Source organism: Geotrypetes seraphini, chromosome 2, assembly GCF_902459505.1.
Source record: "Geotrypetes seraphini chromosome 2, aGeoSer1.1, whole genome shotgun sequence".
In the NCBI taxonomy this organism is placed as follows: Eukaryota; Metazoa; Chordata; class Amphibia; order Gymnophiona; family Dermophiidae; genus Geotrypetes; species Geotrypetes seraphini.
In genome coordinates, this window is record NC_047085.1 from 512,121,101 (window position 1) to 512,144,363 (window position 23,263).

At 45.9% G+C, this 23,263-nt stretch overlaps 2 protein-coding genes across 2 annotated transcripts; both read right to left on the reverse strand.

The window, feature by feature from the left end:
- Nucleotides 1–2,326: 2,326 nt before the first annotated feature.
- LOC117354988 (gastrula zinc finger protein XlCGF49.1-like) lies at nt 2,327–4,591 on the reverse strand. Its single transcript, XM_033932944.1, has 3 exons — nt 3,879–4,591; nt 3,693–3,723; nt 2,327–2,424 (listed from the first exon to the last, which is right to left on the reverse strand). The coding sequence occupies exons 1-3, from the start codon at nt 4,395–4,397 to the stop codon at nt 2,327–2,329; spliced, it is 648 nt and encodes a 215-aa protein (XP_033788835.1). The 5' UTR covers nt 4,398–4,591.
- A 153-nt stretch (nt 4,592–4,744) lies between these two features.
- On the reverse strand, nt 4,745–22,635 carry LOC117354989 (zinc finger protein 805-like). Its single transcript, XM_033932945.1, has 5 exons — nt 22,429–22,635; nt 21,724–21,850; nt 21,179–21,298; nt 5,123–5,674; nt 4,745–4,767 (listed from the first exon to the last, which is right to left on the reverse strand). The coding sequence occupies exons 1-5, from the start codon at nt 22,450–22,452 to the stop codon at nt 4,745–4,747; spliced, it is 846 nt and encodes a 281-aa protein (XP_033788836.1). The 5' UTR covers nt 22,453–22,635.
- Nucleotides 22,636–23,263: the final 628 nt, after the last annotated feature.

Here is a 23,263-nt window from a genome sequence, read left to right on the forward strand (position 1 = left end):
GAATCCCTTTGGACCTCGGATGCTGGGTGGGAAACCCTCACAAGTCATTTATTCCTTTATTGATTTGGGCCATGAGCCGGGACCAGTTTCTCTCTGGCAGGCCGCAGCGAGCACTTCACTCACACTTTTATGCATGTTGAAAACTTCAGACCCCTCCAGTAGTTATGTAGGAACTGAACTTCAACTTTATTGTTCTTCTCTCTAAGAGGAAAGAGGTATTTCTTAAACATGCAGTTGCTAACAAAAATAACAACCTAGGGAATGTTTATTCAAAGCTTCTATACCGCTACTAATGACTCGTTATACAGAGCGGTTTTCAAGAGCTGTTTACATGAGCTTCTGTAATGGTGTTACAATACAGAGTTAACGTTTTCAATACAGATACATTCATACCCTAGTCAATCATCCTACGTATTTACACATAAAATACTGGTATTGTGTACTATGTTCATACTAAATCCTACTTATTTGCACACATAATCCTATATAATAAAACGCTAGCCGAGCATGCGCACTCAGCCCTGCATGATCTGTAGGTCCGTGGCCAGAGTGCGTATGCGGCGGCTAGGGGAGAAACAGACTCAGGATGGAAGGATGCGCCGCAGCAAAGGTACTGCAGGGGAAGAGACATATCGCTTCTACACAAACCACCCTCCAGCACTGGCAGCCGCAGCACGTTAAACAGCCTGCTTCGCGACTTTCTCCTGCAGTTGAGTCCCTCTGCCGCATCACTAATGATGTCATCAATGACGCGACAGACAGACTCAATGGCAGAAGAAAGCCGCGAACCAGCCTGTTTAACGTGCTGCGGCTGCCCAACGCTGGAGGAAGGTTTGCTATTAAAGTCATCTCGCCGGGAGGGTCGCAAAGTCAGCGGGGGTTGGGCTGGGAGGGGAGAGAACAGCAGCAGCATTTACAATTCGCTGCTGTTGCGGCTTCAGGCCTTCCTCTCTGGCGGGTCCTGCCTACTTCATGAATACAGGGCCCGCCAGAGAGGAAGGCCTGAAGCCAGCAACAGCAATGAATTGTGAATGCTGCTGTTGCCCGATGAAGTAGTTGAAGGAGGAAAATGAGCACAGGGGAAAGTGGCTTGGAGGGAAGAACAGATGGCAGGGCATGGAGGGAAGGAGGAAGGTATGCCAGACCAAGGGAAAAGGAAAGAGGAGATGGAGAGAGGCCATATGGGACAGAGAGAGAGGGGGCGGACACTGGATGGAAAGAGAAGAGAGGGCAGTGAATGGAAGAGGCAACATAGAGGGTGAACAGTATTCTAGAACCCATTAATGTAACAGGCTTAATGGCTAGTATATTTATATTTCTTTAATGTTCTATACCGTTCTCCAGGGAAGCTCAGAATGGTTTACATTAATTTATTCAGGTACTCAAGCATTTTTCCCTGTCCCAGCTGGCTCACAATCTATATAATGTATATGGGGCAATGGGGGGGGATTAAGTGGGAGATGCAGTAATACCGACTGGATGGCTGGTGGCCGATTCTCTGGTCAATTGTGGAACAGCGATTGATGGGCAGGAGTAGCGTGGGTTTGAACCTACAATTTCAAGGTGCTGATGCTGTAGTTTTAACCACTGTGCCATACTTTCCTCATGCTCCATGTCGTGTTTTATGTTGCTTTATTAGTTAAAGCAGTCTATGAAGAGGAGGGTCTTTATCCCTTTCTTGAACTTTCCAGTGACGTTTCCTAGTTTTAATTCCTTCGGAAGTTCCACCACATTGAAGCTATCACTGAGAACATTTTTGTCCTGATGCTTTTTATCTCATGTCTCTGAAGGAGGGTATTTCCAACAGAGATTCTTGGCTCAAGCGTAGGGCGTGTGCTGGTGTATGGTATTGTGTCTTGCTGCTAGCTATTGCCATTCTGAGATAAAGATCTTGAATTTCACCCTGCTTTCAATCAGGAGTAGAGGGGTGGCACTCGTCCGCCTCCATTTTCCCAGCAGAAATCTTGCTGCTGCGTTTTGTACCATTTGAATCAGCTTGATCCTGTACTTTGGAATGCTCAGCAGGATCACGTTGCAGTAGTCTAAGATTGAGAGTACCAAGGCTGTTATTACGTTGGCTATCGCTTGATGAGAGAGATAAGGTTTAAGTCTTCTAAAGCAGTAGAGCTTGCCATAAGCATTTTCACATTTACAAACTCTCTTTCGACTGGCAAAATATTTGTACATCTCTAAATGTTAAGATCCTCCGTGCTGGTAGGAATCTGATCTATTGGTGGAGATAGCCCAAAAGACGATTCTCCTGCCCAAGGCAGTAGCTTAAGAAACCTCTGATGATGTCACTCTGGGATTCCATTGAATGCACCATTCAGAGAGCTTCTAGCTGGGGCTCATGCACTGTAACTCTTCCAGAAGGTGCTGGAAACTCAAAGACTGAGCTTCCAACTGCCTTCTGCATGCTGTTTACTGTTTAAACACAGTGCATATCAAATTTCACCTTTCATCCCCTTTACACAGGCAGCCCTGAGCAGGATGCATACGCAGTGATGATATTCAAACCGCCTTTAACTCAAAGGCAGCCCTAGAAAAGGGACTGCTAATATTCTGTGTCTAGGTTGGGGAGATTCATGCACTAAAATTCGTATCTCCTGGTGCATGGATTTCCCCCCAGGCTACATCAGAGAAAATCATTTGGGATGTCCTCATCCAATGCTCCAACCTCTATCAGGAAAGCAAAACCTCTTAAGAGCTATCGGAACGGGCAAATAAATGCTGAAAAGCATGCAAGCAGCGCAATGGGTGGCCAGTCGAAACCACCACATGATGAGCCCAACAGATAAAACTGAAATTCAAATGGCAAAAATCTTCCAACTAAATACACGCTCTCTAACATAATTTCACAGACGCTGTGTCTCCTGTGTTAGTACATTTTACGGGTGTCTACCCTATCAAACTAATTTAACACATTCTTTGTCGCCCTGATTTAGAAGAAACACCAACAAAGTTAAGGTCAACCCTGTACATTTGTTTCCTGGAATAAACCCCAAATCATAGAGCACACACTTTATCAAGATGGTAATACTGTACATTTCATCAGGCAAGGCCTATTCACTAGTTCAAATCTTGTTTTCTCTATAGGTGAACACACCCAGGGATCCAAAGTTGTTTAGAAAGGTGGCAGCTTGTTGCTAACCACTAGCAAATTAAGGATTAGGGTAGCAGCGTGTACATATACATTTGCCAGACACTACAAATGTAGAGGAAGGTGGCAGCGTTGTTGAAAGTTGAGTGAATCTTTTATTACACTCAGTACATGTAAAGGGTTTGTTACCTGTGTGGTTCCTCTCATGAATTTTTAGATCTGAAAACCAAGTTAAGCTTTTATTACACTCAGTACATGTAAATGGTTTGTTGCCTGTGTGGATCCTCTCATGAATTTTTAGATCTGAAAGCTGAGTGAAGCTTTTATTAAACTCAGTACATGTTAATGGTTTGTGCCGTGTGGATGCTCTGGTGAGTTTTTCAAGCTGAAAGCTGATGAAGCATTTATTACACTCAGTACATGTAAATGGTTTGTGCCCTGTGTGAATCATTTTGTGACTTTTCAGATGTGAAAACTGAGCGAAACTTTTATTACACTCAGTACATGTAAATGGTTTGTGCCCTGTGTGGATCATTTTGTATGTTTTTAGATTTGAAAGCCGAAGGAAGCTTTTCTTACACTCAGTACCTTTTCTTACACTCAGTACATGTATATGGTTTGTGCCCTGTGTGGATCCTCTCGTGAATTTTTAGATCTGAAAGCTGAGTGAAGCTTTTCTTACACTCAGTACATGCATATGGTTTGTGCCCTGTGTGGATCCTCTCGTGAATTTTTAGATTTGAAAGCCATGTGAAGCTTTTCTTACACTCAGTACATGTCCTGTGTGGATCCTCTCGTGAATTTTTAGATTTGAAAGCCGAGGGAAGCTTTTCTTACACACAGTACATGCATATGGTTTGTGCCCTGTGTGGATCATCTCGTGAATTTTTAGATGTGAAGGCTTAGCAAAGCTTTTCTTACACTCAGTACATGCATATGGTTTGTGTCCTGTGTGGATCATCTCGTGAATTTTTAGATCTGAAAGCTGAGTGAAGCTTTTCTTACACTCAGTACATGCATATGGTTTGTGCCCTGTGTGGATCCTCTCGTGAATTTTTAGTTTTGAAAGCCATGTGAACCTTTTCTTACACTCAGTACATGTATATGGTTTGTGTCCTGTGTGGATCCTCTCGTGAATTTTTAGATTTGAAAGCCGAGGGAAGCTTTTCTTACACTCAGTACATGCATATGGTTTGTGCCCTGTGTGGATCATCTCGTGAATTTTTAGATGTGAAGGCTTAGCAAAGCTTTTCTTACACTCAGTACATGCATATGGTTTGTGTCCTGTGTGGATCATCTCGTGAATTTTTAGATCTGAAAGCTGAGTGAAGCTTTTCTTACACTCAGTACATGCATATGGTTTGTGCCCTGTGTGGATCCTCTCGTGAATTTTTAGTTTTGAAAGCCATGTGAACCTTTTCTTACACTCAGTACATGTATATGGTTTGTGTCCTGTGTGGATCCTCTCGTGAATTTTTAGATTTGAAAGCCGAGGGAAGCTTTTCTTACACTCAGTACATGCATATGGTTTGTGCCCTGTGTGGATCATCTCGTGAATTTTTAGATCTGAAAGCCGAGGGAAGCTTTTCTTACACTCAGTACATGCATATGGTTTGTGCCCTGTGTGGATCATTTCGTGTCTTTTTAGATGTGAAAGCCAAGAAAACCTTTTCTTACACTCAGTACATGTATATGGCTTGTGCCCTGTGTGGATCCTCTCGTGAATTTTTAGATTTGAAAGCCGAGTGAAGCTTTTCTTACACTCAGTACATGTATATAGCTTGTGCCCTGTGTGGATCCTCTCGTGAATTTTTAGATTTGAAAGCCGAGTGAAGCTTTTCTTACACTCAGTACATGTATATGGTTTGTGTCCTGTGTGGATCCTCTCGTGAATTTTTAGATCTGAAAGCTGAGTGAAGCTTTTCTTACACTCAGTACATGCATATGGTTTGTGCCCTGTGTGGATCCTCTCGTGAATTTTTAGATTTGAAAGCCAAGTGAAGCTTTTCTTACATTCAGTACATGTAAATGGTTTGTGCCCTGCGTGGATCATTTCGTGTCTTTTTAGATGTGAAAGCCAAGAAAACCTTTTCTTACACTCAGTACATGTATATTGTTTTTCTCCTGTGTGGATCATTTTTAGATGTGAAAGTTGAGTGAAGCTTTTATTACACTCGGTAGAGGTAGATGGTTTCACATTTTCATGATCTCTTTTGTGTAGATGAAGTTCTTTTTTGTGGGTTTTTCCTTTCCTCTTATCATGGTGGAATTTAGAAGTAATTTTATCACTATTTTTAATTTGGAAGGGTCCCTCTGCTAGGTGTCTCTGGTCCTCAGGGATGTAACTCAGATCCCTGTCATTTCTCTCACACTTCCTGACTCCATCCCTTGAGACCTCTGTAGGGTCTCTCTCTTTCTTTGATTTCTGCTTATAATTCTTTGTGTTCATCTTCTCAGTTCCCTGGGAAATATTCTCACAGACATTTTCTGCCTGTGTTTGGATTTGTTCCATTTCAACTGGTTCTTCTCCTTGATTCTTTTCTCTCTTCCATTTGTGCTGGATCTGATGATCTGCTGGATAAAAACAGAAGGTATTTCTCATGAGTTAGAAAACAGCAGTGGTTTCTAAGATATTAGTATAATCTGTGTATAATGAGAAAAGAGAGGTTGTGTTGCACCAGTACTGGTCAGTTTCCTATTTGCAAAGCATTTTCTCAAGCATTTATCTCGAGACAGAGCCAGTTTGTGAGCTGTTTCTTGGAATTGGCAGGGTGGAGAGTTAAGGGAGTCAATTCTCTCAAGGGTGCTAAAAGTGTGTAATCTACCAGCTGCCTTCCCTGCTTCATCAGCTGAGCTTGGGCGTGGGAGCTTGCTGCTGGACTTTAAAAAGCCGTGGATGGCCAATTTAAGGATTACTCAGGATGATTCATTTTGGAAACTATTTTGAAAAACCGCATGTTTGGAAAGAACTCTAAGTTTTTGCAGTTTAATGTGGATTTGTACCGCAAAGATCTAGATATTCTTTCTCCTGAATCACTTTTCTAAATCTAGGTTCAAAAGCTCAGTTAATTGGGAGGTTTGTGTGTCGCAACTGAAGTAGCTTTTGTAGTTGACTGAACTAGGTATCTATATCTTCAAACCTATTTACTGTGTTAGGTATAAATTCTAAGTTCTTTATAATATTTTAACAATGGGTTAGCTAATTAAGAGAATCTTACTTTTTATTTTTATATCTGATCTGTTTTAGAAGCAGGTTTTTAGGAGTATCAGCTATGCAAGATCCGACCAACTTTATCTCCAGTCACACACACTTTATAATGGTTCTGAATTAGGTCCATTTCCAAATCAAGTGCTAATTTCTTCATGTCATCAGTCTAGACCAGTGTTCTTCAATCCTTTTACACCCGTGGACCGGCAGAAATGAAAGAATTCTTTTGTGAACCGGCAAACTATTAAGACTGAAATTTAAAAACCCCATTTCCGCCCCATCTCCGTGAGCTCGGTCCCCAAAAACCAACTGATCCCATCTGCACAAGCCGCAGTTATGATTTTATATTGAACGTATTTTATTAAAGTATAAAAAGAAACAATATTCTGAACAATTGTGATTTTATAAATACAAATATACAGAGCACGGACCAACAAAACCCCTGTCTCCCTTCCCCTTCACATATATCCCCTCTACTATCAAGAAAACTGAACAAGCCAAGTTATTATAGAATGCTACACAGAAATATCTTGCTAACAGTATACTGAAGTCACACAAGACAGGAATAGTGTTAGGGGAATGCCCCCTGGTCAGAGAGAGCCGTACGCCAGCTGGAAGCTAAAGAAGCAGTGCCTGGGCTTTGCAGTCCCCAATTATGTCTCTAGAAGGATATATAATTCAAATCTGATATATTCTAATGACAAAATAGAAATAAAATTATTTTTTTCTACCTTTTATTGTCTCTGGTTTCTGCTTTCATCTTCTTTTCACTCTTTTCCTTCCAGCGTCTGCCGTGTCTCTTCAATCCAGCATCTGCCTGTTCCATCCACTGTCTGCCCTCTCCACCTTACATATGTATCTGACTTCTTTCTATGCACCTCTCCCCTGTCCATCCAGCCTGTGCCTTCTCTCTCCTTTTTACATCATTCATTCCATCTTCACTGCTTTCTTCATTTTTATCTCTCCTACACCAGATCTAGCATCTTTATCCCTTTCTCATTTCTCTGCTGACCCCCTTTCCAGCATTAATCTCTCTCTACTTTCTCATTCCTCTCTCTCCCCTTTCCCTCATCTGATCTCTCCATTCCACCCTGACCCCTTCCCCTCCTGTAATCTCCCTGCCAGCTGTTTCCTTCCTTTTTTCCTTCTCCCTTCCCTCCTCCCCTTATCCAACATTAACTCTCTTCCCATCCCTTTTCCTCCTCCCCTCCCAGCAGCATCTCTCCTTCTACCTCCCTCCAGGTCCAGTAGCAACTCTCCCTTTATCCAGCAGCTTCCCAGCCTCCTACAGTGGCTTCCTCCCCTTCCAACAGTTCTCAGTACTTGCCTGCAGCAGTGATTTATTAAGCAGCCTTGGGTCCATTGCTGCCTCTGAAGAAAGAGGAAATTGCCAGTGAATCACTGCCCTGGCAACTAGGAGAGCAGCTGGGAGGGGAGACAACCACTGTCGAAGGCTTCCCAGGATCTTGCTCCCACACACGCTGACCATCTCCCTTGTACCTGCAGCTCTCTCCCTTCCACTTGCACCTTCCCCGCGGCCCTCTTCAGCAACTCGGCAGGGGCGGCAATCAAGACAGACTGCCGACGTCGGGACCTTCACTCTCTGAGTCCCGCCTATTTTGTTTCAACTTCCTGTTTCCGAACAGGCGAGACTCACAGAGGGAAGGCTCAGATGACGGCAGCCTGTCTTGATCGCCCGAGGCTGGGAGAAACAGCAGTCAGCAGGAACCGCAATCGGCAGGAAATTTAACTGCCGACTTAATCTCGCCGGCCCTGCGCAGACCAGCAGAAATTTTCTGCGGACCGATACTAGTCCGCGGACTGGCGGTTCAAAAACAATGGTCTAGACCTACTTATAGAAGACAGCAATGTTTAAAATGGAACACAACCAAAACCAAAGAACTTGTGGAGAGTTGATGTCCAAGATGAAGGCTTGATTAAAACTGATCAATAATCCACAAGGGAAAAGAAGAGGATTCAGAGGTCACATATTATTCAACAAAGGTTTGGGCTTTTCTTAGTCAAGCTCTCAGGAGCCTCCTCTTTTTAACAGTCTCTCTCCCAATTCCACAATTTTCCAGGTCTCCTATCAACTCCTAACTAGGGAAGTTTCTTGTGGAAGCCTCTTCCTCAGAACATCCTCTTTCACAGGGACCTCTGAATGATTCTTTGTGGCACATAAATACCTCTCTGCCCGAGTCTCACCCCCTGACTCAGTAGGGATGCCTTGTTAAGGTGGCATCGCACTGAGCTGTAGAGCTCAGTGCATTCTGGGACATGTAGTCTGCTCAGTTCTGGGATAGCGGCCCCTGCTGTATTGAGGCGGAATGGTAGCATTAGTGAAAGAGAATCCCTTACTGCAGGCTCTCTCAAACTTTCTTGAGCTAGGGCACACTAAAGGTAGTGGCCACGGCTTGAGGCACCCAGAAGTGCACAAACGTCACCATGACGACATCACACATGTGTGCGATATCCCGTCAACATCTGCGCATGTTCAGAGGTCCTCCAGTTAGGCCCTGAGACGCCAGTAGGAGGTGCCAGCAGGGAAGAGGGCCAGAGAGGAGAGGCCCTGGTGCCAGCTGATTGCCAATCACAGTGTTTCTCAACTACTTCAAGCCAAGTACCCCCTAAGTCTAACAAATATCAACTGAGTAGCCCAACCACAGACCTCCCTAGGCACACCCAAGCTCTGCCCCAGATCCCATCCCCTTTACTAATTGTAATGCAATTTTTTCTTTTTTTTAAATAAAAGCTTTTTATTTATGAAAGAAAGACAAAAAGACATCAGCAAATACACACCAAACCAAAAAAGAGTACCAAAAGTACAACCAGTATAGAATAACAGGAGTAAGACCCCAGACCTATACAAGCGAATAGCAACAAATCCCCACTGAAAACAGAACCCCCCACACCCCCACCCCTCCCCCTCCGGTGACAGACCACTTGACCCAAACCACTTACTAAAAAAGAGAAAAATCACCCAACACAGAAATAAGAAAAAAGAAAGGGAGACAAAAGAGCAATCAATCCCCAACCAGTGTCACAAGCACCAGAATCCCAAATAGAACACCCCACACCAACCTCAATATAGAACAAGCCCTGAAGCAGCACCAAATAGAGGCATAACCATGCTGTTTACCATGTTGCAAAGCCGTAAGCTGGTAAAGAAGCTGCCATTTCAGTAAGCGCCGCTCCACTAGATGCCAAGAGAGGGGCTGTACCTGATTCCAGGCAGAGGCTAGAACCAGCCGGGCTGCAGTGAAAGCCAACTTGCAAAACAAAGAGTCTCCCCAGTCAAAGTCAAGTTGATGCCAGAATAAGAGCGCATGGCGCCAGTCCATTGGAACCAGTGCAGTGTTCTCCCCAGGGCCTTTCAGCCGGACGCTCCGCCCAGCTAATTTAGATGAGCACCCGGCTGTAATCTCGATCGCAATCCTGCTGCTGCTGCCATCTTCTGCTCATCATTTTTAAAAAAAACCTTCTCACCGGCTTGGAGATTTACCGGGCTGACTCGGCACAGCCTGAATCGCAGGAGCCTGACTTTTTTTTTTTAGTATTTAATGCCAGCAAGCGACTTGAACCCATGCTCCAGGGCTCTAACATGTGCATGCCGCTTCTCTCCGAAACTGGAAGTCAAGTCCTGAGGGGGGAAGAGAACGGAAGTCTGCATGCAAATGCCCCGGAGCATGGGTTCGCTATAGGAGACAGGTCAGCTTACAACTTGCTCTTGCTTGCTTCGGGCTTTCCTCGCTGCCGGGTCCTGCCTACTTTCTGTTTCCATGAAGGCAGGACCAGGCAACGAGGAAGGCCCGAAGCAAGCAAGAGCAGCGAGTTGTAAGTTCCCTCCGTTGCTGACTTATGGAAGATAGATCAGCGATGGAAGGAAGCTTACAACTTGCCTTAGTCCAGCCCTGCACAACATGCGGCCCAAAACGGATCTCACTGCCAATATGGCTCTCACTCCGCTCTCCTTTGAAGATCAGCTCAGGAGGCAAGATTTAGCCCGAGATCAGACAAAGATCTCCAAAGGGACCTAACGACACTGGAGGAGTGGGCCAAAAAATGGCAAATGAGCTTTAACATAGGGAAATGCATGTAGGGAAAAAGATGTTCAACTACAAAATGGGGGGATCACCGCTAGGGGTAAGTAACCTTGAAAGAGACCTGGGAGTGATGGTAGACACAACATTGAAGGCATCGGCACAGTGCGCCACAGCCTCAAGGAAAGCAAACAAAATGTTGGGTATCATTAAGAAGGGTATCACGACCAGTACAAACGAAGTCGTCCTGCCACTGTATCGTGCAATGTTGCGCCCGCATCTGGAGTACTGTGTCCAGTACTGGTCGTCGTACCTCAAGAAGGACATGGCAGTACTTGAGGGAGTCCAGAGAAAAGCAACTAAACTGATAAAGGGTATGGAAAATCTCTCATATACTGACAGACTAAAAAAGCTGGGGCTGTTCTCCCTGGTAAAGCGGAGACTTAGAGAAGACATGATAGAAACCTTCAAGATCCTGAAGGGCATTGAAAAGGTAGACAGGGACAGATTTTTCAGATTATGGGGAATCACAAGTACAAGGGGGCTCTCGGAGAAATTAAAAGGGGACAGGTTTAGAACAAACGCCAGGAAGTTCTTTTTCACCCAGAGGGTAGTGGATACATGGAATGTGCTTCCGGAGGCTGTGATAGGCCGGAGCACGTTACAGGGCTTCAAAGAAGGTTTGGATAGGTTCCTAGAGGATAAAGGGATTGAGGGGTACAGATAGGAGTAGAGGTAGATCATAGGGATAGTCAGGGACCACTGCTCAGGCAATAGGCCTGATGGGAGCGGATCGCTGGGCGAGATGGACCTCTGGTCTGCCTCAGCGGAGGCATCTTCTTATGTTTTTATGAACATTAAAGGGCATTTGAAGGCATCTGAGCAGATTGAGGAGAACATGTCCTATTTTTCCATGCCTAAAAATACCACCTTGTCTAATGTAATCTCTGATCAGATCCTTAAGAGTGATGCAACTATGGATGCTGGATAGTCTCCTCCAGTAAACAGAGCTTTAAAGCCTGCAGCCATACAGAACCAGGTGGTCAAAGGGCTCCGAAGTGTAGTATTGCCAAGGGATCTGTCTCACAAGTTTCTGCTGCTGGCAGATGTAAACACAACACAAGAAATAGATACTTGTGGCATTCTGTGTGGAAAGCTGATGCATAATGAATTTACTATTACCCATGTAATAGTGCCAAAGCAGTCTGCTGGACCAGACTACAGTACAGTGATAAGGAGAATGTGGAAGAATTATTCAATGTTCAAGATCAACATGATCTCCTCACAGAAGAAAGACGGAGAGAAAGAGAGAGGCCTGGACCAAAGGGGAAAGACAGGAGGCAGATACTGGAGAGGGGGGAGAGAAGGGAAGGAGAAAGAGATGTCAGACCATGGGGTGGAGTGGGAAGGAAGGAAGGAAAGGAGAAGAGAGAGATGCCAGAGCATAGGGGAGGGGTGGAGACAAAAAATGGAGAGGGGTTGAAGCTGAAATAAATTATGTACAAAGGAGAGAAAGGGCACAGGATATAGAGTTTATTGAAGGGACATAGAAAGAGGGAATATACCATATGGAACAGAGAGAGAGGGCAGACACTGGATGGAAAAGGCAGAAAGGGTGGACAGTGGATGCAAGGGGCAGAGATAGGGTGGACAGTAGATGGAAGGGGTAGAGAGAGGGTAGTGCTGGGTGGAAGGGGCAAAGAGAGAGGACAGATGTTGCATGGAAGGGAGCAAGGACAAATGCTGAATAGAAAGAACAGAGTGAAGAGAAGATGACTAAAGCAGAAACGACAAAAGGTAGAAAAAAAAATATTTTTGTTGCTTTACGTAGAATCAAGTAGTATTGTAATTGTATTGATTAAAATTTATCAATAGGAAATGGAAATAAGGCAATTTTGGGGGGGGAATAAACCCCTTTCCTCAGGTCAGGACAGGATACCATAACAGCTGTATACTGTACTGTCTTGAAGAAAGATTTGGCCTCTGAAAGCTAATTGAAAAATGGATTAGTCCAATAAAATGGTATTTTCATATTTCTCATTATTTTATTTCTATTTGTTAATTTGTAAAGTGGTGACTGTTATGTAGAAGTTTTTTTCAAATTTACATCTACTGTCTTTATATTTTGCACAGTATTAGGGGACGTGTCACTGTTTCTGTGGTGTTGTGGTGTTGCATTTTATGCAGAGTCTGGTTTCTTGGTTCAGTTTAACTTTTGTCTACATATTTCTATTTTTAGTTTGTGATTATTCCATATTGGGCGAGGGTGTATCTGTGTTCTGTGTGTATGACAAGAACATGGCTTTCTGTTAGCATCGACTACAGGATCAATTGACTGTGTAGGATCTGGCTTGTTTAGTTTTACAATGCATGTGTTCTAGTGCTCACTGCAGTGTTTAAGATGCTGCCTTTTCCTAGGTGCTCCCTTGTTGTGTGACTCATGGATTATTACTAAAAATATCTTTTTTTTATATAGAGGAGGGGGTTGTTAAAAAATGATTAGCACTGGCTGTCATATATACTAGGTATGCCACTGGATTTAATGACCCTATTCTAACTTTACTGTTGACGTAGGTGTTGTCCCCCCAACACACAGACACACACATTATAAAGAATTAAATTAAAGTTGTATTATCATCAAGCAGCTTTCAAATGACATTATAAGCAAATAAAAATAAAATATTTTTAATACATTGCTAATTAGTACCTGCATCTTTACCTATACTGTTTTGCCCTAGCTCTTACTTTGCACTATAGCAAAATAAAAAAGAAGCAGATAAAGATCAATCACATAGGTGCCCTTCAAGGCTCAGTAACACATCTCCATAAATTATGTGGAAGAGGTCTGGAACTGGGGATAGCATCTATTTCATATCCTCAGTGAGACCTCAGGAAGGAACCTAGTGATCAAAACATTATTAGAGGTGTTGTACAGCCATTTCTTGTATGACTGGATGAGCTATATTTATCTTTTTTTTTTTTAGTTGTTTAAATTCATGCAGAAATAAATGGTTAGATTGAACCTAATGACTTCATTAACGCATTTCCCTTTTTTAAACCTCTATACTATTTGAAAGAGGGTGAATATCTAATTATTAACTTCTAGAATTGGATACTTCTTAAATTTAGTAAAAATATTCTGGTACAAGTGTCAAACCTTAAAAAAGGAAGTCATATCGAGCATTGGAAAATAATAATAATTAACTAATAAAAATAGTATACATTTAATTTTCTCCACTACCAAATTTCCCCGCCCTGCCCCATCCAGCTACTTTTTCATGCCACCCAGCTGGAAAAAATTTCTGGGGAGAACACTGCGGTGTACTCAAAATCCGAGAAATTTGAGTAAAGATCTCAGCCCAAAAGTCCCGCACCCTCCCACACGCCCCCCACATGTGGAAATAAGTACCCACTTCAACACAGCCCCTCCAGCAGAGACCCCTCCCATCCCTTCGCCACCTAGCCAACACCTGAGGAGTATAGTACCACCGAAAAAGGACCTTATACCCATTTTCAACCAATAAGGCCGCTAAGCCCGCAGAGGACATCTCCCTCCAAATAGCTTCCCAAGTTTCCAGAGGTATAGCGGACTCCCAATCCCCCTCCCAAGCTGACATATAAGGTAGGGGAGCAGCCCCCCGAACATTAAGACACCTGTACAGAGCCGACAAAGTACCCTTCCAAAGCACCGGGCCTAACAACAACTCAAAGGGCGTCTTACCACCCCTCAAATCTCTCACAAGTCTCGAGGTCTGAAAGTAATGAATAACTTGCAAATACGGAAAGAAGTCTCTAGAAGGGAGATTGTAGGTAGTCTGAAGCTCCTCAAAGGACCTAATGCGAGACCGAACCAAATCCCACAACTGTCCCACACATACCAGTCCCCGGGTCTCCCAATGTGCAAACTCCCCGCCTTGACGACCAGGAGCGAACGCAGGATTATGGCGCAGCGGGGTATACCAAGAGTGGCGCCTACCCAACAACAACCCCCTCCGAACCATGTTCCAAACCCTCAAAGAAGTGTCCACGGATGTCAAACCGCCCTCCATCCAAACCCTCCCAGGCAACCAGGGACGATGTAACAACGGAACCCCAGCCGACAAACCCTGCTCAAGCACTACCCACGGTTTCGGGTCCTGCGTCTGCCATTCCAAAAGAGCACACAATTGAGCAGCCTGATAATATTTAAACACATTAGGGACTGCCAGACCCCCCTCACTCCGACCCAGAGAGAGAACCGTCCTACTCACCCGTGGCCTACGCCCCGCCCAAACAAAATGAAAAATGAGCAGTTGTACCCCTTCCAATGTCCGTTTACTCACCCACAGTGGCAGTACCTGAAACAAAAACAGAAGGCGAGGCAACACCATCATTTTCACTATCTCCACCCTACCCAACCAAGAGAAACATAGCCTCCACCAGGCATCCAAATCCATCCGAATGCGACGAAACAGCGTGGGGTAATTAAGGTCATAAATATCAGTATTTGGCCCAGCGGGCCAAAATAAACCCTCAGATATCGCAAGGAATGCTTAACCCACCGAAAGGAGAAGCGGCTCTGGAGAAAGTCCACCCTAACAGGAGACAAATTAACATTAAGCAACTCAGATTTGCTAACATTAACGTAAAACCCCGACACCACCCTGAAGGCATCCAACTCCCGCAGAATAGCTGGTAGGGAGACCTCAGGATCTTTAACCGTAAAGAGAATATCATCCGCAAAAAGGGTCAGTTTATAATCACCCCCCGGTACAGAAACCCACCTGATGTCTCTATTGGCCCGCACCCTCTGTGCTAAAGGTTCCACTGTCAAAGCTAAAAGAAGAGGAGAGAGAGGGCACCCCTGGTGCGTACCCTGCGCCAATGAAAAAGTATCGGAATAGCCCCCATTCACCTTAATGCAACCAACAGGATCGGAGTACAGAATACGAATCCATTCCCGCATACGCGGACCCAAGCCAACAGACTCTAAAACTTGGAACAGAAAAGCCAGGAGACCCTATCAAAGACCTTCTCAGCATCAATAGACAAGAATACCGTCTCCCGTGCCCGTCTCCTAGCCCTTTCGAGCAGATCATAAACCCGCCGAACATTTTCACCCACCGGCCGACCTACCACACATCCCGACTGGTCAGGATGGATCAACCAGGGAATCCAACTCATCAAACGATCTGCTAAAATCCGCGTGAAAATCTTAGTAGCCACCCCCAGCAAAGAAATCGGACGGTAGGAGGCACAATGCACAGGATCTTTCCCGTCCTTCTCTAAAACCGTAACCCCTGTCAATCGTATAAAAAAGGGAAGCATGCAATCTCCGCCCAGGGAATTAAGAAACTGTAACAGGGGAGGTAACAAAAAGTCCTGAAAGCGTTTATAGTAACTTACGGTGAAACCGTCCAGCCCGGGAGACTTGCCCACCTTCATAGACCGCGGAGCCCCACGAGCCTCTATCAAAGTAAGTGGGCGATCCAATCTCCCAACATCCCCCTCTGCAATCCGAGGTAGCGAGGCTGAAGCCAAATAGCTATCTCACTCCTGCGGAGACCCTTCCGCCTCCGGAGTGCAGAGTTGAGAATAAAACTCCACAAAACGCACACGAATATCATCTTCCCTCCGCAAAATCTCTTCAGAGGCCGCCCGAACAGAAAAAATATGGTTACTCATTTGACGAAACTTCAAACGATGGGCTACCAATCGACTAGCCTTATTAGAGAACTCAAACTACCGCTGTTGCAAAAGTTGTAAATTAAAACGCAAGCATTCCAACTCCAGAGCCTGAAGATCCATCCTGGCATGCTGCAACCGCTTACCCAACTCCGCATCCTAAGGCTGACGCTTATGCATCCCCTCCAATCGTCCTATCCGATGCAACATCACATTAATCTCCTCCCGACGCCGACAATGTCTGAAGGAGGCCAATGTAATCAACCGACCCCTCAAGGCAGCCTTCAAACCCTCCCAGACTGCTTCCAAAGAGGTACCACATGTCAAATTCAAATCCAGATACTCACGTAACCACCCCTCAATCTGGGCCACTACCCCAGGATCATCCAACAAACTATCATTAAAGCACCACAATTTCCGTCCCTCACCCCCAAACTGTACCCATCTAGGAGCATGATCCGACCAAGTAACTTGTTCAATCCCCTCCAGCTCCACCCGTCGGAGCAGACCACGCTCCACAAAGATATAATCAATCTTGGAGTAGGAGGCATGCGTTCTAGAGAAATAGGTATAATCCCGTATCAACGGATGCAGCCAACGCCAACCATCTGTAACATTTAAGGAGGCAAGAGCCTCACGCAGCAACTTACGATCCCGCCGCCCATAGCACCCAGCTCTCCCCGAATTATCCAGATGAGGTGTCATAGAAAGGTTAAAATCCTCACCAAGTATCAAAGAACCCCCCTTGAACTGTAGAATCCGGGGCACTAACTCCCGAAAGAAGGTACCCTGACCCTCATTAGGGGCATAAATGTTCACCAGAGTATACAAGCTCCCCTCTATCAGAGCCTCCAACATACCTACCCTGTGGATCCCGGGCTACTCGACAAACTTCACATCGCACCCCTTTGCCAATCAGTATCCCCACCCTTCTTAGAAGTACCCACCCGAGAGGCAGAAAAGAACTGGGGAAACCGAGAATCACGAACAAGGTGTTCATGGGATTGTAACAAGTGGGTTTCCTGGACAAAGCAAACTGCAGCCTGCTAGCGAAGCAACTCCCAGAAGAAGGCCCTCCGCTTATAAGGTGAGTTGAGACCCCTGATGTTATAAGAGACCAACTTAAGCCCCACCATAGAGGCAAGAAAAAACAGCAACAACAGCCCTCCCCAACAAGAATCCGACCTGGCCCCCCCCCCCCCCACCCCCACAGTGAGATCCTCCAGGCATCTCACAAACATGTAAGGAAGTAAACAGTCCCCATTGCCCATTACTCAAACAACCACAACCATACAACAACCAACCCCATAAGCACACACCCAACACCAAGATCTGGGAGGGAATGCATGGATGGGAGAACATCGCAGGGGAGGAGACATAGACATCCTGGGACTGTCGGCCAAGTCTCTTCCCTGAAGAAGCCCTTTTTCTGGAAACTAAAATCTTGTTAAAATGTTTATTTTATTTTTATTTTTCCTCTAACTCTACTTTTCACTTCTCTATTACCCTCCAGGTACTTTAGTTAGATTGTGAGCCTTCGGGACAGTAAGGGAATTTTTTAAGTACCTTTCCTATTTCTAATCTTAATGTATATTTTCTGTAAACCGCTTAGAACCTAACGGATGTAGCGGTATATAAGAAATAAATTACATTACATTACATCAAACTCCCCCAACCATATGCCCACCAACATCAAACCATCCTCCAGCCCACAGCCATGCCACCCCCAAACTCAGTCCCAATACACCCTCTACCCCACTCTCATACACCAACCAGGGGAAACTCTCCCCCATATCCCCAATCAAAAGACCCCAGCTGTCACCAAAATCCCAAACAGAGCATAGGAATCAAGTCCCAAAATATGCGGGTAAAGCATGCTGTCCGTCAGGAAGGGCCATTCAAAGAGGACGCTGCAGCTGAATGGGGGGGGGGGCCCGCCCCACGACCACCTCGACCTCGGGAAGCACGCTCCACTCGCTGCCATCGATAAGAAGCAGGACTCCAGCCCACACTCGGAGCTTCCCCCCTGCACTGGGGCAGGATCATCCGGGACTTCAATCCCCTCCTTTTGCAGTAGAGCACGAGCCTCACGCACTGAAGAAACTTTGGTATGCACACCAATAATAGTGATCACCACTCCAAAGGGGTAGGTTCAACGATAGCGCAAGTTACTGCGTTGCAGGGCCCTGGTTACCTCCCGAAAATCACGGCGCTTCAGCAATGTGCTAGCAGCAAGGTTGTGATAGAATTCCAAACGATGACCCTCCCAGGTCACCCATCTCCCGGGCTCTCCGTAAGACCTGCTCCTTTAGCACAAAGCTCTGTAGGCACAACGCAATGTCCTTAGGCTGATCAGCAACCCGGGGACTCAAGGCCCTATGTGCCCTTTCGATCCCCGTCACCAGGGTCTCATTCTGGAGCAACCAGCAGAGCAATTTGAGTACAGTGGACCGTACATCCTTATATTCTGGCAGATCAGGGAGGCCCCGCACCCGCAAGTTGTTACGCCAGGTGCAATTCTCCAGATCCTCCAGCTTATCAAGCAGAAGTTGATAGTCAGCTGAGACGCTCTCCAATGTGCGTTGCACCCCGGTCATACTCTCCTCACAGCTGTCCAGATGTGTCCCCACCACTTCGACCCGCAAGCCCACATCCACCAAATCTGTACGGAGCTCCCGCACTGCCTCCCGTACCTGGACCGCCAAAGCTGAAATCTCCAATTTCACCTCCGATATCCATTGTTGCATATCGGCTTTGGTCAACGGGTCAGGAGGAGAGCGCTCCGGGACCGGCTCTACCAGCATAACAGCCACGGCTGCAATGCTTCTCTCCAAACTCGCAGCTCCACTCCCGCTCGACTCCATAACATCAGCGCCACGTGCGCCCCGGCTCGGCACCTGTTCCATCGTGCGCTGGCCCGATTTGTCACATGGGAGCTTCCTGCGGGTTGCCATGCCGTTCGCTCACCAGTCCAACACCCGTAGCAGGCAGGTAGGACGTGATCCAGCTTAATAACTCAACTAAAAGAAGGGTTTTGCTCAGGGCTCGAACGGAGCTCAAGATCAAGCTACCATTCGGATCGGTGACGTCACTTCCTCTTCATAATGCAATTTTTCCATTCATTTTTCATATACACAGCTGTTATTTATTCTCAAAACTGACACATTTCAATCACTATATTGAAAATAAAATCATTTTACCTATCAGCGATCCTCTGCAGGCTGCTGTAATTAGCTTTAAAGGTGAGACCAGGAGGCGAGGGGGGACGCCGAAGGACACTAGAGAGAAAGGGGAAACATGCAGGCCTTCGGCGAATCGGGCAGCACTGGCACTGTACCGTGTAGGGAAGTCAGCTGGCAGGCACCTCTCTTCCTCCTCAGCGTGCCATGGCACACTAGGAATCTCAGGAGGCACACAGTTTGAGATACACTGCCTTTCTCTTTCACACCAAGCTACTCTGGTTTCACACTGCCCTACATGATATCCCTAACTTGCTATCTCTACCATCCGGAACCATCCTCAAAGTACACAAATCATCTAAATACTAGGTGTAATACTAGATTCAACTTTTCCTATGCACCATAAATCTCCAGCCTCTGGAAAAAGACACTCCACAGCATGAAGCAACAGATTGATCAGACCTTTGTTCGAATGTCATGTTGTTATGATGGTAAAATCATTTTATCGTAGCTAGACTACTGCAACTCCTTGTATACAAGCCTAAACTCTGCCAGAGAATTTCACAGGGACAGGTTCCTGTGGCAAACCGCAGTAAGTCTACGGGAACAGGAAAAATTGTTACCGGTTTACCGCAGGAACGGGAACAAGGCCTTTTACCACCGTGCGGAAGCAGTAAAAATCCTTACTCCCATAGCAACAAAAAAATTGCACCAAGGTCAGACTCAGGAACAGTGATAGCGTTAGAGGCAACACCCCCCACGGGATAGCATCTCCTCCCCAGCTCACATCTTGTCTACATTACATGAACAAAACAGCTGCACTACAATGAAAATCTTCAAAGATATATGTTCTAAGGCAGTGGTCTCAAATCGTGGCCCACGGGCCACATGCGGTATGCCAGGTACTATTTTGAGGCCCTCAGTATGTTTATGTTAATCACAAAAGTAAAATAAAACAGTTTATTGATCGTTTGTCTCTTTAGCTATAAATTACAATATTATTATTAAAACTTAGCCAAAAGGAAAGATTTATAAACTATGAAGAGCTTTACCTCATTCAAAGTTGTCCTTTCTTTAATAAGACATTAACTATTTTTTTCTGAGGCCCTCCAAGTACCTACAAATCCAAAAATGTGACGCTACAAAGGGTTTGAGTTTGAGACCACTGCTCCAGGCCTTCCTTCTGACGAGCCTCTCCTTGATGTAACTTCCAGTTTCGCGAAATAAAGTTACATCAAAGAGGGGCTCGTCAGCAGAAGAAAGGCCTCGGAACAGACCTCTGAAGATTTTTCATTGTGGTGCAGCTGGCTCCTTCAGATAATGTAGGCACAAGGGAAGATGGGGAGGAGATGCTGACCCAAGGGGTGGGGTGTTGCTGCTGCTGCTATCATGTATCTGTCGAGGGTGGGTGCTGGTTGGCACTAAAGCTGGAGCTCAAGTGAAGGACGGTGTTGGATCTGGACTGGGGGAGAGAATTTGGACCCATGGGGAGCTGGGGCTGGAGGGAAGTTACAGATAAACAGAAAGCAACCTGGATCTTTCCTTTCCTCCACCTCTTCAGAGCTAAGACTGTGTGGCCCAGAGGTTAAGCCTAGAGAAAGACACGGGGACAAATCTTTCCCCATCTCCACGGAAACTCATTTTCCTGACCTGTCCCCGTGAGTTCTTTTCCTGTCCCTGCCCCATTCCTGCAAACTCCGTCCTCATCTGTATAAGCCTCAAACACTTTAAATTCATAAGTGTTCGTGGCATGTGGGGTTAAGGCAGGGCTTACAGGAATGGGGCAGGGACAGTGAGAAAACTCGCAGGGATGCGATGGGGAAATTGAGTTCCTGCGGGGACAGGGACAAAATTGTCCCCATGTCATTCTCTAGTTAAGCCTTCACTTACAGTCCAAGTGATTTATCCTCATCTATAAAGGGGTAGCATCCCCAGCAGTTCCCCTACAGAAGGTGTTTATCCCAGTCCCTTTTATTATTGCACTCACCTGAGCAGCTGCTTTTCCCAGTTTCTCTTTCCTCCGATTCAGGCTCACCCCTGATGTACGGCTCTTCTCCATGTTTGATGTGGGATATAATCTTAGGGGTGAAGGTCGGAGAACCTGTTGCTGGGGTAAGAAAATTACATTATCTTAAAATTTTATACCTTAAAAAAGTAACATAAACCTAGCATTACCAAACGTCCAGGAAAACACGGACATGTCTTTTTCGAGGACTATCCAGAATGTTTTTTTTAAGATGGGGGAGTCTGTCTGGGTTTAGCTGGCACTCCCAACTTATGATTTTAAAGTGTTGGAGGCTTGGGCAGATGAGGACAGAGCTTTCAAGGATGGAACAGAGAAAGAACTCGCAGGGATGGAGAAAGATCCTAAGAGGACAGGGACAAATTTGTCCCCATGTCATTCTCTAGCACTGCGGGACAGCAAGACTCTCATGGTGTCGTTTGTGTTCATCACACGAGACAAACATAATCAAAATTATCTTTATAATGATGGTCCACTACTGCTAATAGACATGTAAATGTATCCATTACCCAGTGAGAGCAGGGTCTGATAGTTCTCCTCCATCACCTCCCTGTAGAGCTCCTTCTGCTCTTCATTTAAATACTCCCACTCCTCCTGGGAGAAAGAGACAGCGACGTCCTCAAACTTCACCTGCATCTGAAATAGAAACCAGAAACACACTCAGCCTCTTCCAGCACTTCCAGAAAGAGGCCTCCCAGGGTTGATGCTCATGGGGTGGAGGGAAATGTACTGGATGTACCTAATTTACATTCCCAGAGTAGTTGTGTTTGAGAAGAGCTGCCAGTGCTGGGGCTGAGTGAGGCTGATGTTTCTGGGTTTAAATAGTTCACAGCCACCTAACACACAATCCCAGAGTATCTCTCAAGGGCAGATGTACAGAATTGACCTTCACATAACCCACAGTCCCAGGGTAGTTGTGTTTGAGAAGAGCTGCCAGTGCTGGGGCTGAGTGAGGCTGATGTTTCTGGGTTTAAATAGTTCACAGCCACCTAACACACAATCCCAGAGTATCTCTCAAGGGCAGATGTACAGAATTGACCTTCACATAACCCACAGTCCCAGGGTAGTTGTGTTTGAGAAGAGCTGCCAGTGCTGGGGCTGAGTGAGGCAGAGGGAGATGCTTTGGGGTGGATAGAGAGTATTTCAATCCCAGAGGAGGGTTCTGGGCACTGAAGGGTTTCTGGGTTGGTCTCTCTCCTTTCAACAAGACCCACCTGGGCAGAAGCTCCTGCAGCCATTTCCCAGGATCAGGCTTTAGCCTCTTGCAGTGAGCGGGAACCGGAAGTTTCGGCTCAATTGCAGGAAGAAGAAAAGACTCGTTTCCTGTTAGGGACTGTATGATGACGTCTCTATAGGGGCGGTGCTTCAAACAGGGTTATCTTCTTCTTGGCTCTTCCCCTTTCAGAGCTGATTGGTCAGTTTCTGGGGAGGATTTTCAGCTCCCGGTACTCATTGGTCAGACTGATCCTGGGGCGGGGACAGGAGTTGAAGTGGAGATGAGGAGAATCATTGCAGGGCTTTTTGTCTTCTTCAGGTAGGAAACGGACCCCTGCTGCCATTCTCCTGCCCTGGCTCCTCCCTCCCCGCACAGCCTCCTGTGGATCTCAGCTCTGTCCAAGCTCCGCCCCTTCCAGGAGGAGTCTAGCAAATGTGAAGCTCCGCCCTCCCCCTTGTGACGTCATCGGCCTTTGTCCTATTAAAAGCTTCCAGTGCTCGCTCTCCTTTTCTGTTCTTCTCTCCTTTCCCCCAGCCCTGCAAGAGAGAAACCCTGGAGCCAGGGAAAGATCCCGATTCATGTCCAGATCCTGCCCAAAGGATGGATGGAAGTGGAGAGGAGAGGGGAAGAAGCTGGATGGGAGGGGTATAGAAAGAGGGCACATACTGGATAGGAGGAGGGGATAAAGGAAAAAAGGCACATGCTGGATGGGTGGAGGAGGTTCAGATTAGTGAGATACTGGAGGGGTGAGGGAAAGAAGTGGTGAGTTGGAGGAAGACAGGGAAAGAGGGAAAGTGAGGACTCGGTAGTTGGAAAGAATTTAATCTGCTACT